At 46.2% G+C, this 12,500-nt stretch overlaps 2 protein-coding genes across 3 annotated transcripts in view; both read left to right on the plus strand.

The window, feature by feature from the left end:
- Positions 1-12,500, plus strand: part of LOC113810840 (acetylcholinesterase) — a gene marked incomplete at its 5' end in the record, with an annotated part of 81,795 nt that overhangs the window by 3,069 nt on the left and 66,226 nt on the right.
- Positions 8,029-9,606, plus strand: LOC138866669 (uncharacterized). The gene has a single exon (XM_070139848.1). The coding sequence runs from the start codon at positions 8,029-8,031 to the stop codon at positions 9,604-9,606; it is 1,578 nt and encodes a 525-aa protein (XP_069995949.1).

Consider the following 12,500-nt stretch of genomic DNA (forward strand, 5'->3'; position numbering starts at 1 on the left):
ATAATATATATATAATTTATATATAATATATAATATTTATATATATCAATTATATATATATATATATATATATATATATATAAATATATATATATAATATATATATATATATATATATATATAATATATATATATAATATATATATAATATATATATATTATATATATATTATATATATATATATATATATATATATATATATATATATATATATATATAATATATATATATATATATATATATATATATATATAATATATATATATATTATATATATATTATATATAGATTAATATATATATTATATATATATATGTATGTATATATATATATATATATATATATATATATATATATATATATATATAAACATATATATCATATATATGCTATATATCCTATGCATATATATACTACATATAAATGTATATATATGAATAAATAAGAATTCATATATATCTATGAATCTATCGATCTATCTGCCTACCTATCTATATATTTATATACCATCCAACCTTCTTGCTTTCTACATGTTCATTCATGTTCAAGGTTTACATGTTTACATTTTCTCCAAACACGCAACATAGAAAGAATCATAGAAAAACAAAGGGTTATGATATTCAGAAACTAAGAATAAAACAAAAAGAAAAAGAAAACGACAACAACAAATTCAGAAAAGAAATTGAGGTTTCTTTCAAAAATTTCGCTTGTCATCTAAATATCAAAGGGAGATTGCAACTGCCGTTCAAAGCAACAGAGTTAATACGAGATTTTGACCGAAAATGACTGTTTCGCGTCCAAATTGGTATTCTTTCGCTCTCGTGTTCTTTTTTATTATTCCTTTCGTTTTCTCTTTTATCTTCTCTCCTGGTCTTCGCGTATTTCCTTTTTTTCTCTCTTTTCGTTTTTTGTATTATCATCGTCCATTATTTCCCAGTTTCTGTACTCTAGTTTCCTTTTGATTTAATTTGTGGTACCATTGCTACACCTTTTTTTGATCTCTCTCTCTCTCTCTCTCTCTCTCTCTCTATCTCTCTCTCTCTCTCTCTCTCTCTCTCTCTCTCTCTCTCTCTCTCTCTCTCTCTCTCTCTCTCTCTCTCTCTCTCTCTCTCTCTCTTCCCTCTCTCTCTTCTCCCCTCTCTCTTTCCCCTCTCTTTCCCTTCTCTCTTTCCCTCTCTCTCTTTCCTCTCCCTCTCTCTTTCCCCTCTCTCTTTCCCTCTCCCCTTTCCCCTCTCTCTTTCCCCGCCTCTCTCTTTCCCTCTCTCTCTCTCTCCTCTCTCTCTCTCCCTCTCTCTTCTCCTCTCCTCTCTCTTTCCCTCCCCCCTCTTCCTCTCCCTTTCTCTCTCTCTCTGTCTCTCTCTCTCTCTCTCTCTCTCTCTCTCTCTCTCTCTCTCTCTCTCTCTCTCTCTCTCTCTCCCTCTCTCTCTCCCTCTTATTTTTTTCTATATCTTTTTCGTTTTCCTTTTCTCTTTTTCTCTCTCTCTTATGTGCTTTTTTCAGCTTTTCCCTCTATGACCTTCGCCGATGGAAATGAAAAAACTTTGGGGGAAAAAGGAGACAACATTGCCTAATATGAAGATGTCGTGAGCAATGGCCGGCCCGCCGACTGATGCAACGAGGCAAGAGAGGAGAATGAGCGACACTATAACGAACCGAGGTATTCCGGGGTGATGAGAGGCTAGGCTTTGCGCATGAATTTTTTTTTCTTTTCTTTCTTTTTCTTTCTTTCTGTCTGTCTGTCTGTCTGCTTTTCGTTCTCTCGCTCTCTCTAGCTCTCTCTAGTTCTAGCTCTCTTGCTCTCTCGCTCTCTCTCTCCTTCTCTTTCTCATTCTCGCTCTCTCTCTCTCTCTCTTTCTCTCTCTCTCTCTCGCTCCCTCTCTCCTTCTCTTTCTCATTCTCGCTCTCTCTCTCTCTCTCTTTCTCTCTATGTTTTTGTCTCCGTTTTTCTGCCTTTCTGTCTGTCTGTCTCTGTCCGCTTCTTTGTCTGTTTCTGGTTTCTTGTCTCTTGTCTTTTGTCTCTAGTCTCTCTCTCTCCTTTTTTCATTTTCCTCTCTCTTTTCAACCCCCATTCTCTCACCCTTTCTGCTTTCCCTTCTCTCGTTCTTTCTTTTCCTCCCTTTCCTTCCTCTTCCCTCCTCTCTCTCTCTTTCTTCCTCTACCCCCTTCTTCTCTCCTTTTCCTTCTCCTTCCCCCACCCTTCTTCACCCCTCTCCCCTCCCTTCTTGCCTTCCCCCCCAAGCCTCACTCGTCAGTGCTCACTTGTCAGACGCTCCGCTGGGGGCCATTTCAAAGCCTCCCCGCCCCCCTCCACCCCACCCCCGCCCCTCTGTCCCGGCGTGGAATGGCTGTCACACGGCAAAGTTAAGATGTTGCCTTGGAGATGAGTCCTGTTGGTCTAGAACGCCCAAAGTGGTGAGGAAGGGATGTTGGGTCGCTGGCTGGAGAACGTCGCTCGCTGGCTGATGGCGGGCGGGTGACGACTGTTACCTGACGGCCGTAGTATATATGGCTGACGGCTGATGACTAGGCACCCGAAGCCTGTGGGGAGACGACGCTATTCTTCTTCGTCTTGTCTACCGGTACTTGAACTGAATTCAGAATATCTCAAGAAACAAAATATCTCAAGAAACAAGAGTCCCCTCGGCTCTGCGATTCACCTTGACGAAGCGCGCAGCCTAGAGCGGAGACGACGACGACGGCGCTGTGACTTCAACTGAAAATGACAACTGACACTGGATGGAAGCCGATGGTAATGAGGACGAGGTGATGGTAATGGTGATGATGATATTGATGATTATGATAGTGGAGTGGATAGTGATGGTGTGAATGATTATGCTAAATTGAATAATGATTAATGATTAATAATGATTAATAATGATAATCATTATGGTAAAAATCATAATAATGATGATAACAACAATAATCACAATACCGGCAATGATGGTGAATGATGATGATGATGATAGTAATAATGAATAATAATAGTAATAATAACAATAATATCAAAAGATAATGATAATGATAATGGAAATGATAGAGACAATACAGATAATGGTAATAATAACAATAACAATAACGATAATAATGATACTACTACTAATAATACTAGTATTAGTAATAATAATAATGATAATAATAATAATTATTATTATAATAATAGTGATAATAATTATCATAGTAACAAGAGTAATGATAACATTAATAGCAACAACAGCAACAATAACAAAAATAATAACAAAAACAACAATAAAAATAATAACAACAATAATAACAATAATACCTCTTTTATTCTTCTCCTTCTCCTTCTCCTTCTCCTCCTCTTCCTCCTCCTCCTCCTTCTTCTTCCTCTTCTTTCTCCTCCTCCTTCTCCTCCCCTTCTCCTCCTCCTCCCCCTTCACCCCCACCCCCCTCTTCCCCCTCCTCCTCCCTCTCCCCCTCCCCTCTCCTCCTCCCCCTCCTCCTCCTCCCCTCCTCCTTCCTCCTCCCCCTTCTCCCTCCCTCCTCCCCCTTCTCCTCCTCCTCCTCCTCCACCCCCCCTCCCCCTTCCTCCTCCTCCTCCTTCACCTCCTCCTCCTTCCTCTTCTTTCTCGTCATTTCTCTCTCCTCACTTATGCAACGAAAACATGAACCTGCGTCTCTTCCTTCGAGCTATCGCCTCCTCAGTCTTTGCATTCACTCAAGGGAGCTGGAAAATTGACTCGGCAGAAGAAGTGGAGGGAGGAGGAGGAGGAGGAGGAGGAGGGAGGAGGAGGAGGAGGAGGAGGAGGTGGAGGAGGAGGAGGAGGAGGAGGAGGAGGAAGAGGTGGAGGAAGAGGTGGAGGTGGAGGAGGAGGAGGAGGAGGAGGAGGAGGAGGGAGAGGAGGAGGGGGAAGAGGAAGGATGAGAGGAGGAGGAAGGAAAGGAAGGAAGAAGGAGAAGGAGAAGGAGAAGGAGGGAGGAAGGAGGAGGAGGGGGAGGAAGAAGAAGAGGAGGGGAGGAGGAGGAGGAGGAGGGAAGGAGAAGGAGGAAGGACGAGGAGGAGGAGGAGGAGGAGGAAGAGGAGGAGGAATAATAATAATAATAATAATTATAATAATAATAATAATAATAATATAATAATAATAAGAAGAAGAAGAAGAAGAGAAGGAGAAAGAGACGGAGAAGAAGGAGGAGAAAGAGAAGAAAAATAAAAAGAGGAGGAAGAAGATAAATAAGAGGAAGAGGAATAAGCATAAGAACGAACTCAAGAAGAAAAAGAAGAGACAAAGAAAACGGAAGAAAAGAAGAGAAAATCTGACAAAAAAAAATAATTACAATAAAAAACAAAGAAACTAAAATAGAATAATAAAGAGAGAAAAAAACTGACCAAAAATAATACTAAGAATAACAAAATGAAAACAGAGTAAAAAGAAGAGTTAGCAGAAGAAAGAAAGAAAGAAAAAAACAAAAGCAAATAAAAATGAGAAGACAACGCAGAGAGAGAGAGAAACAAACAAAAAACAAACAAACAAAAACGTTGGGCGGCGCGTATCATCCGTTCGAACCGGCCAGGAATTTATGGCTTTATTAAGTAACTTTCGCAACATAAATCTATAAAGTTAATAATAGTCTCCGAACGTTTTCGATAATCGCTCTTCCCGCCCACGTCTGAGGCGTATTCTTAACCCCTTACTTTATCTCCCATTTTTATTCTCTCATTTATTTGCTCTCTTTCTCTCTCCCTCAATCTCTACTTCATTTTTTTTCTTTTTGTTTGTTTGTCTTCTTCTTCTTCATTGTTTCCTCCATTCATTATACTTATTCTCTCATTTATTTGCACTCTTTTTCTCTCCCTCAATCTCTACTTCATATTTTTCTCTTTGTTTGTTTGTCTTCTTCTTCTTCATTGTTTCCTCCATTCTTTATACTTATTCTCTCATTTGTTTGCACTCTTTCTCTCTCCCTCAATCTCTACTTCATTTCTATTTTTTATTCTTTTTTATTGTTTCTTTGTCGTCGTCTTCATTGTTTCCTGGTTCCCAGCGTCCTCCATTCTTTTTACTCTCTTTTTCTCTCCTTCTTCTCGACCTCATTCTCTTTTTTTAGAGCATTTTAGTTGTTTTCTCTCCTATTCTTCTCTATTCTTCCCCTGGTTCCCATCACCCCACTCCTCTCTTTATTCTCTTTCTCCCTTCTTCCCTCATTCTCCCTCCTCACTATCCCCACCCCATCCTCCCCTATTTATTTTCCCTCCCCACCATCCTCACTCTCTCCTCCCCTCCTTATTCCCCCTCCCTTTCTCCCTCCTTTCCTCCTTTTCTTCCTCCATTCTCCCTCTCCTTCTTCCCTCATTCTTCCTCCTTCCCTCCTTTTCCTCCCTCACCCTCCCTTTTCTTCATCCCCATCCTCCCTCCCCAGTTTCCCCTACTCCCCCCCCTACTCCCCCTCTTTCTCCTCCCTCCCTTTCCCTCATTCCCCCATCCTCCCTCCCATTCTTCCCAAATCCCCCCCCCCTCTTTCCCCCATCCTCCCTCCCTCTTCCCCCATCCTCCTACCCTCTCTTTCCTGCATTCCCCCTCCCCCTCTTACCTTCATTCCCCCTCCCCCTCTTCCCCCCATCCCCTCCCCTCCCTTTCCCTCATTCCCCCTCCCACTCTTGCCCTGCTCCCTCTTTCTCCTCCCATTATTCCCCCTCCCTCCCTTTCCCTCATTCCCTCCCCCTCTTCCCCCATCCCCCTACCCTCTCTCTTCCCCATCCCTCCCTTCCTCTTCCCCCATTCCCCTACCCTCTCTTTCCAATCCTCCCTCTCTTTCCCCATCCTCCCTCCCCCTCTTCCCCCATCCCCCTACCCTCTCTTTCCCTCCCCCTACCCTCTCTTTCCCCCATCCTCCCCCACCCTCCCTCCCCCACACTACGTTACTGCGGTTTTGTTTACTTTAGCCCAGTGGCCTTTGGTTCCCCGAGCCCTCATCCCCCTCCCACACAAAGAGTACAAACAGCATTGACCTCTTGACCTTCTAGTCACTCTAGATTGACTAACCTCCAGAACTTCGACGCGACGCCACAAAAGGAAATAGAGAATGGCGTGATCTATAACGAATTGGAAGTGGGGATTGCTGGGCGGTGGGTTGTTTATCTTTGTCTTCTGGACTATGCCGATGCATCGTTTATTTTCTTTCTCTCTGTCTCTCTTTCAATTTTTCTTTCTCTTTCTCTCCTTCTTTCCTCCCCTTACTATCTCTCTATCTATCTCTCTTCTCTCTCTCTCTATTTATCTATCTACTTATCTATCAATCTCTTTCACTCTCTCTTTCAGTCTCCCTCTCCTTTCTCCCTCTCCTTCACTTTCCCTCTCTCTTCCCCCACCCCTCTCTCTCTCTCTTTCCATCCTTTCTTTAATCTCAGCTCCCCGGACCTTCAGATGAGCTTCCGTGTCTCAAGCGGGATTATGGAAATCGCTTAAAATCCGCGGAGTTCCTTAACAACTCGGGAACCTCTGAAACCTCCGTCTTAGTTCACTGCCAAGACGCTCCTTCGTTCTCCCAGCGGCGAGTCGTGGACGCGAGGAATCGATGGGTCAAATAGGGTCACCCATCGCCTTTCCTCCTGTGTATGATGGCCATTACGGTGAACTCCTGTGTGTAACGACCAGAGCGGCGATTCGAGGGGTATCGAGTTTGATGGCTTGTAATAAGAACAGGATAATGGAAGCAGTTATGGGTGAGAGGGGAGAGAGGGGAGCGGGGGGGAGGGAAGGAAATAAAGGGGAGATATGGGTGAGAGGGGAGAAAGAGGGAAGGGAGGTGCTGGTGAGAGGGGAGAAAGAGGGAAGGAAATAAAGGGGAGATATGGGTGAGAGGGGAGAAAGAGGGAAAGGAGGTGGTGGTGAGAGGGGAGAGAGAAGAGAGAGGGGAAGGGAAGGAAATAAAGGGGAGGTATGGGTGAGAGGGGAAAGAGGGAAGGGAGGTGGTGGTGAAGGGGAAAGCGGGGGAAGAGGGAAGGGGAGGTGCTGGGTGAGAGGGAGAAAGAGGGAAGGGAGATTGCTGGTGAAGGGAAAGCGAGAAGAGAGAGGGGAGGGAAGGAAATAAATGGGAGGTATGGGTGAGAGGGGAGAAAGAGGGAAAGGAGGTGGTGGTGAGAGGGGAGAGAGAAGAGAGAGGGGAGGGAAGGAAATAAAGGGGAGGTATGGGTGAGAAGGGAGAAAGAGGGAAGGGAGGTGGTGGTGAGAGGCGAGAGCGAGAAGAGAGAGGAGAAGGGAAGGAAATAAATGGGAGGTATGGATGCGATGGGAGAGAGAGGAGAGAGGGGGAAGGGAAGGAAATAATTGAAGGGTGTGGAATAGAGAAAGAGAAGGGCAGGAGAAGGACGGGAGGATGATACATGAAACGAGATGTGAAGAAGGATTAGGATGGGAAGAGAAGAAAGGATTGGGAAAGATAACAAAAACAAGGAAGGAAGGAATAAGAGAGAGGGAGCAGAGAGCGAGAAGGAAATGAGAACGTCAGGGCAAAATTGACCCTTGAGCAGAACTAGTTTATATTTCACTAACACCATTTCGTAGCAATTCTATTGAAATTTTTACATTCTTGATCGCAAACGTTCATATGTTGGTGTCACAGAGATGATGAATATCAGTGAAAATGCGTCCAGTGGGAATAGATCTAGATGACAAACAATAATAACAAAAAAAGAGAACGAAAAAAAATGTTTTTTAGGAATTTGAGCATTACTCTTATTGGCTTTTGCACTGGATGTCAATAACGGCCCATTAACCACGAAGGCAGTTGCGTTATTTCCAACACTACGACCAGCACTTCCGACGGCCGTAATCCCAAGCTCCCCAAGGCTGATTGTCACCCCAACAATCGCTCTGCCAATAAACAAACATAATAGAGGGCGCCAGCGGCTGATATACTGACATTTAGAAACAGGATTTTGGCGGCCTTTGGCAAGACCATACGTCACGAGGGGGAAGTAATGACGTCACCGTTGCGTCATTTGTCACGTGGTAGCGACTGATCGACTGAACCCTCCGATATCTGCTTATTGTCAGACACGCCAGGCTGAAATGGGGGAAATGTGGCCTCGTGAGGGTGCAAGTCATGGTACTCGGGGACATGGAGGGGAAATGGGGTCTACTCGGGGACATGGAGGGGAAATGGGGGCTACTCGGGGACATGGAGGGGAAATGGGGGCTACTCGGGGACATGGAGGGGAAATGGGGGCTACTCAGGGACACGGAGGAAATGGGGGCTACTCAGGGACATGGAGGAAATGGGGGCTACTCCAGGGGACATGGAGGGAAATGGGGGCTACTCCCGGGGACATGGAGGAAATGGGGGCTACTCGGGGACATGGAGGGGAAAAGTGGGTGGGCTACACGGGGACATGGAGGGAAAATGGGGGCTACTTGGGGACACGGAGGAAATGGGGGCTACTCGGGGACATGGAGGAGGAAATGGGGGCTACTCGGGGACATACAGGGGAAATGGGGGCTACTCTGGGGACATGGAGGGGAAATGGGGGCTACTTTCGGGGACATGGGGAGGGGAAATGGGGGCTACTTGGGGACATGGAGGGGGAAATGGGGGCTACTTGGGGACATGGAGGGGAAATGGGGGCTACTCCAGGGACATGGAGGGAAAATGGGGCTACACTTGGGGACACATGGAGGGGAAATGGGGGCTACTCGGGGACATGGAGGAGGGGAAATGGGGGCTACTCAGGGAGCATGGAGGAGGGAAATGGGGGCTACTCCCGGGGACATGGAGGAGGGAAATGGGGGCTACTTCAGGGACATGGAGGGGAAATGGGGGCTACTCGGGGACATGGAGGGGAAATGGGGGCTACTCGGGGACATGGAGGGGAAATGGGGGATACTCAGGGACATGGAGGGGAAATGGGGGCTACTCGGGGACACGGAGGGGGGAAATGGGGGCTACTCAGGAGACATGGAGGAAATAGGGGCTACTCGGGGACACGGAGGGGAAATGGGGGCTACTCGGGGACATGGAGGGGAAATGGGGGTCACTCAGGGACATGGAGGGGAAATGGGGGCTATTCGGGGACATGGAGGGAAATGGGGGCTACTCAGGGACATGGAGGGGAAATGGGGGCTACTCGGGGACATGGAGGGAAATGGGAGCTACTCGGAGACATGGAGGGGCGGGGGCTACTCGGGGACATGGAGGGGAGAAATGGGGGCTGCTCTGGGACACGGAGGGGAAGTGGGGGCTACTCGGGGACACGGAGGGAAATGGGGGCTACTCAGGGACATGGAGGGGAAGTGGGGGCTACTCGGGGACATGGAGGGGAAATGGGGGCTACTCGGGGACATGGAGGGGAAATGGGGGCTACTCGGGGACATGGAGGGGAAATGGGGGCTACTCGGGGACATGGAGGGGAAATGGGGGCTACTCGGGGACATGGAGGGGAAATGGGGGCTACTCGGGGACACATGGAGGGGAAGTGGGGGCTACTCGGGGACATGGAGGGGAAATGGGGGCTACTCGGGGACATGGAGGGGAAATGGGGGCTACTCGGGGACATGGAGGGGAAATGGGGGCTACTCGGGGACATGGAGGGGAAATGGGGGCTACTCGGGGACATGGAGGGGAAATGGGGGCTATGCAGAGGGGACATTTAAAGGGTTGCGTTGCCGAAGAATGCAAGAGGGAAGGATCTATGTGTGGGCGAAGGCGAGGTGTGTTACATGTACGTGTTTACTGTATCCATGCATTTGTGATTTTATGGGCGCGGGTGCCTGTGTCGATAAGGGTGTTTATGCATGTAGAAATGAGTCTGCTTTTGTGTGTGTGTGTGCTTTTGTGTGTGAATCTCACGCATACGTTCTTACGCATATCTACAAGCACGCACGCGCACACACACACACACACACACACACACACACACACACACACACACACACACACACACACACACACACACACACACACACACACACACACACACACACACACATACACATACACAGACACATACATACATTCATACATACATAAATATATATATATATATATATATATATATATATATATATATATATATATATATATATATATATATATATATATATATTTATATATTTATTTATATATATATACGCATACATATATACTTGGATATACATACATACATACATAAATGGGATGTAATTACATGTATGGATACAGACTGATACACTGATAGATGAAGAAAGAGATAAAATTATAGTTGTATTTGTTATAAATATCCATATATACATATATGAAAATAAAGACAGAAAAGTAGACTGATGGATAAATTATCAGTAAATCAGTGCCAAAAATAGATAGATAGATAAAATAACAAAAAGTGAAAGAGGAGAATATGAAAGCGAACGGAGGTTAAGAAATGAAAAGAGAGAGAAAAAAGAAAAATGGAAAGAGAAAAAAAAGAAGGAAAAAGAACCAAGATAAAAGAAATCAAGAGAGAGAGAAAAAAAAACATATAAGAAATGAATGAAAGATAGAAAAAAATGCTACACATCAGCAATAAAAAGAAAGAGATTAGGTAAGAGAGAGAGAAAGAGAGAGAGAGAGAGAGAGAGAGAGAGAGAGAGAGAGAGAGAGAGAGAGAGAGAGAGAGAGAGAGAGAGAGAGAGAGAGAGAGAGAGAACGAGAGAGAGAGAGGTAAGAGAGAGAGAGAGAGAGAGAGAGAGAGAGAGAGAGAGAGAGAGAGAGAGAGAGAGAAAGAAAGAGAGAGAGACAAAGAGAAAAGAAAAAAAAGCGAAAGAAAGAACAAGCAATAAAGAGAGAAACGAAAAGACGAGAAGGAAAAAGAAATGCAAAGAAACGACCCAAGAGAGAAAGAGACGAAACGGATTCAAAGCACAGAGTATCGCAGCCTTCACGCCACAGTGGCTCTGGCTCAAAGGAGACAAGCCGGTCTCCCTCGTTCAGGTATTGAGTGGCCAGGGGAAAGGGAGGAAAAAGGAAGAGGGAGTGAAGAAAGAGACAGAAAACGATAGGGGAAATGAGAAGGACGGTGGTAGAGAGAGAGAGAGAGAGAGAGAGAGAGAGAGAGAGAGAGAGAGAGAGAGAGAGAGAGAGAGAGAGAGACAGAGAGAGAGAGAGAAAGAGAGAGAGAGAGAAAGAGAGAGAGAAAGAGAGAGAGAGAGAGAAAGAGAGAGAGAGAGAGAGAGAGAGAGAGGGAGAGGGAGAGAGGGAGAGGGAGAGGGAGAGGGAGAGAGAGGGAAAGTGAGAAAGAGGGAGAGAGAAGAGAGAAAGAGGAAAGAGAAATCAGAAAGAGAAAGAGAAAGAGAAACTCTAGAAAGAGAGAGAGAGAGAGAGAGAGATAGAGAGAGGGAGAGAGAGAGATAGATAGATAGAGAGAGAGAGAGAGAGAGAGAGAGAGAGAGAGAGAGAGAGAGAGGAGAGAGAGAGAGAGAGAGAGAGAGAGGGGGGAGAGTAGAGAGACAGAGGGAGAGAGAGAGAGGGGGGGGGAGAGTAAGAGAGAGAGAGAGAGAGAGAGAGAGACACAGTGAGAGAGAGAGAGAGAGTGAGAGAGAGAGAGAGAGAGAGATGCAGAAGGAGATAGAAAGGGGAAGGGGGAGGGGGAGGTGGAGGGAGAAAGGAAGGGGGAAGGAGATGGAACGAGGAGGGAGAGGGAGAGGATGAGGGAGAAGGAGATGGGAAGGGGAAGCGGGTGGGAGAAGGAGAAGGAGAGGGAGAAAGTGAGAGAGAAGAAGGAGAAGCACAAATAAAAAAAAAGAAAGAAAGAGAACGAGAATGACAAACGCGAGAGAGAAGATCAGAGAAAGAAAATTGAGAAAAAGAAAAAGAGAGAAACGAATTCCATCGCTATCAAAGACAAAAAAAAATAGTCAGAAGGAAGGAAGTATTGGAACTTATTACCTCAAGGGGGGGGGGGGGGGGAGACGGCACCAAGAGGGAGAGAAGCGGGGTAGAAGGGTTGGAGTAACAGGGTGTAGGGGGAGTAGGTGGGAGTAGCGGGGGGGGAGGAAGAAGAGGGAGTAACAGTGGGGGAGGGAGGGGGAGATGAGGGGTAGCGAGGAGGGGGTAGGAAGGGGGAGTAGGAGAGGAGTGGCGGGAGTAATGTGGGGGTGATAGGAAGAGGGGAGTAGGAGTAGGAGGGGGGGAGTAGTTGGGGAGGAGGGGGAGGAAGAAGGAAGTAACAGTGCGCGGGGGAGGGGGATGAAGGGTAAGCGAGGTGGGTAGGGAGGGGGAATAAGGAGAGAGAGGGAAAGGAGTAGCAGAGGGGAAGGGATAGGGAAGAGGGGAGTAGGAGGAGGGGAGGAGTAGCGGGGGAGGGTAGGAACAGGGGAGTAACAGGGCGGGAAAGGAGTAGCAGTGAGGGAAGGGGGTAGGAGGAGGGAAGGAGTAACGGGGAGTGAGAGGAGGGCAGGAGTGGCTGGGGGGGCGGAATATGGAGGAAGAGAGGAGTAGCAGGGACAGAAGTAGCGGGGAGAGGAAGGTGGGAGTAAGGGAAGAGAGTAGGAGAGAGAGAGTAGGGTTTGAGGGTGTGGGTAATAGTAATAAG

Source organism: Penaeus vannamei, chromosome 26 (genome assembly GCF_042767895.1).
Source record: "Penaeus vannamei isolate JL-2024 chromosome 26, ASM4276789v1, whole genome shotgun sequence".
Taxonomy (NCBI): Eukaryota; Metazoa; Arthropoda; class Malacostraca; order Decapoda; family Penaeidae; genus Penaeus; species Penaeus vannamei.

Bases quoted from the DNA above. Each gene is read 5' to 3' on its own strand.
- LOC138866669 (XM_070139848.1), top strand. From the start codon at position 8,029: ATGGGGGAAATGTGGCCTCGTGAGGGTGCAAGTCATGGTACTCGGGGA.